We start from the raw sequence: 1225 nt of genomic DNA on the forward strand, positions 1-1225 counted from the left end.
CTGTGAAAGTATCAAAGCCTCAGTCCACAGAGAAATGCACACAGCCTGTATTCACAAACTGAGCCTTAAAACCAGCCGTCAGGACTTCTGGAACTTTGTGATGTCACAACGATGCAGTCACCGCTCACGAAACACTGTTCTTGGTAAAAACTCTACACTCTGCAGTATCTCTTCTTATGGATGTAAAAACTTTAAATAAAACACTAAAACAATGTAAAAAAAATTATACCTAAAATAAAAAAAAACTTTTATTTAAAACTTTAAGATAATTTTTCACTAATTGCTGCCTGCTTCTTATAAATATTAAATTTTATAAAATATTTTGGCCAAAAAAATAAGTTTTTTTTTTTTTTTTTAAATTCCACGTTTTAATATAAATTTCCTAAAACATTTTAAAATAAATCTTAAATTTAAAAACATTTCATAAATGTTTTTTAAAAAAATCCAGAAATTTAAAAATATTAATAATTTTCCATTAAAAAAAAACAAAAAAAAAAACTGAGCCTTAAAACGAGCTGTTGTTACTAGAGCTGCAGAGAGATGCCTGAGAGAGGAGATGTAAAACTACACTGATTGTTTCAAATATCTCTTCTCATGGATCAACACTTCTAAATAAAGTGTGAAATATGGAGCTTTAACACAACTTTGTCTAAATAAAACATATTGATTCAATAAGGAAATATAATAAATCATCAAAAGTAGTTCATGTCTTTTATTGTGTTAGATTCTGTATTAACAGTACTACAAAATAAAATGATCCAGGTGTGTCTCTGGGTCTCCTCCTACCTGCCCACAGGGATGGCGAAGTAAAAGACGGAGAGCATGTTCGTCCTCTTGCCCTTGACGTAGAGGTCAGCGATGATGGTGGGGGCGATGGTGGAGTAACTGGCCTCCCCGACTCCGACCAGGCCTCGAGTCAACAACAGAGCCCAGAAGTGCTGCAAGACAAACAGAGGCTCCAGCACTCTGACAATCAGCTGTTCAGCAGGAGAGTAAACAGGAAGTGACGTGACTCTTACTTCTTTTGGAGTATAGGAGCTGGCGAGCGTCACCAAGGACCAGAATGCAATTCCAAAGCTCATGATGTACTTCCTGTTGTACCTGTCGCCCAGGTAACCAAAGAACGGAGCCAGGAACATGTAGCTGCAGATAAAAACTGGACAGAAGCCAAGAGGAAAACCGTCAACACCTGAAACAAGCTACACACACAGTTTAAATATATCAC

The 1225-nt window shown here is 36.3% G+C and overlaps 1 protein-coding gene across 1 annotated transcript; it reads right to left on the reverse strand.

The window, feature by feature from the left end:
* Positions 1-697: 697 nt before the first annotated feature.
* LOC111649095 (protein spinster homolog 1-like) lies at positions 698-1153 on the reverse strand. The gene is made up of 2 exons (XM_023398847.1): positions 1020-1153; positions 698-938 (listed from the first exon to the last, which is right to left on the reverse strand). Exons 1-2 carry the CDS (start codon positions 1137-1139, stop codon positions 783-785), a joined length of 276 nt encoding a protein of 91 aa, XP_023254615.1. The 5' UTR covers positions 1140-1153; the 3' UTR covers positions 698-782.
* Positions 1154-1225: the final 72 nt, after the last annotated feature.

Source organism: Seriola lalandi, unplaced genomic scaffold (assembly GCF_002814215.2).
Source record: "Seriola lalandi dorsalis isolate HSWRI2012SDOR001 ecotype SW California unplaced genomic scaffold, Sedor1 jcf7180001964229, whole genome shotgun sequence".
Taxonomy (NCBI): Eukaryota; Metazoa; Chordata; class Actinopteri; order Carangiformes; family Carangidae; genus Seriola; species Seriola lalandi.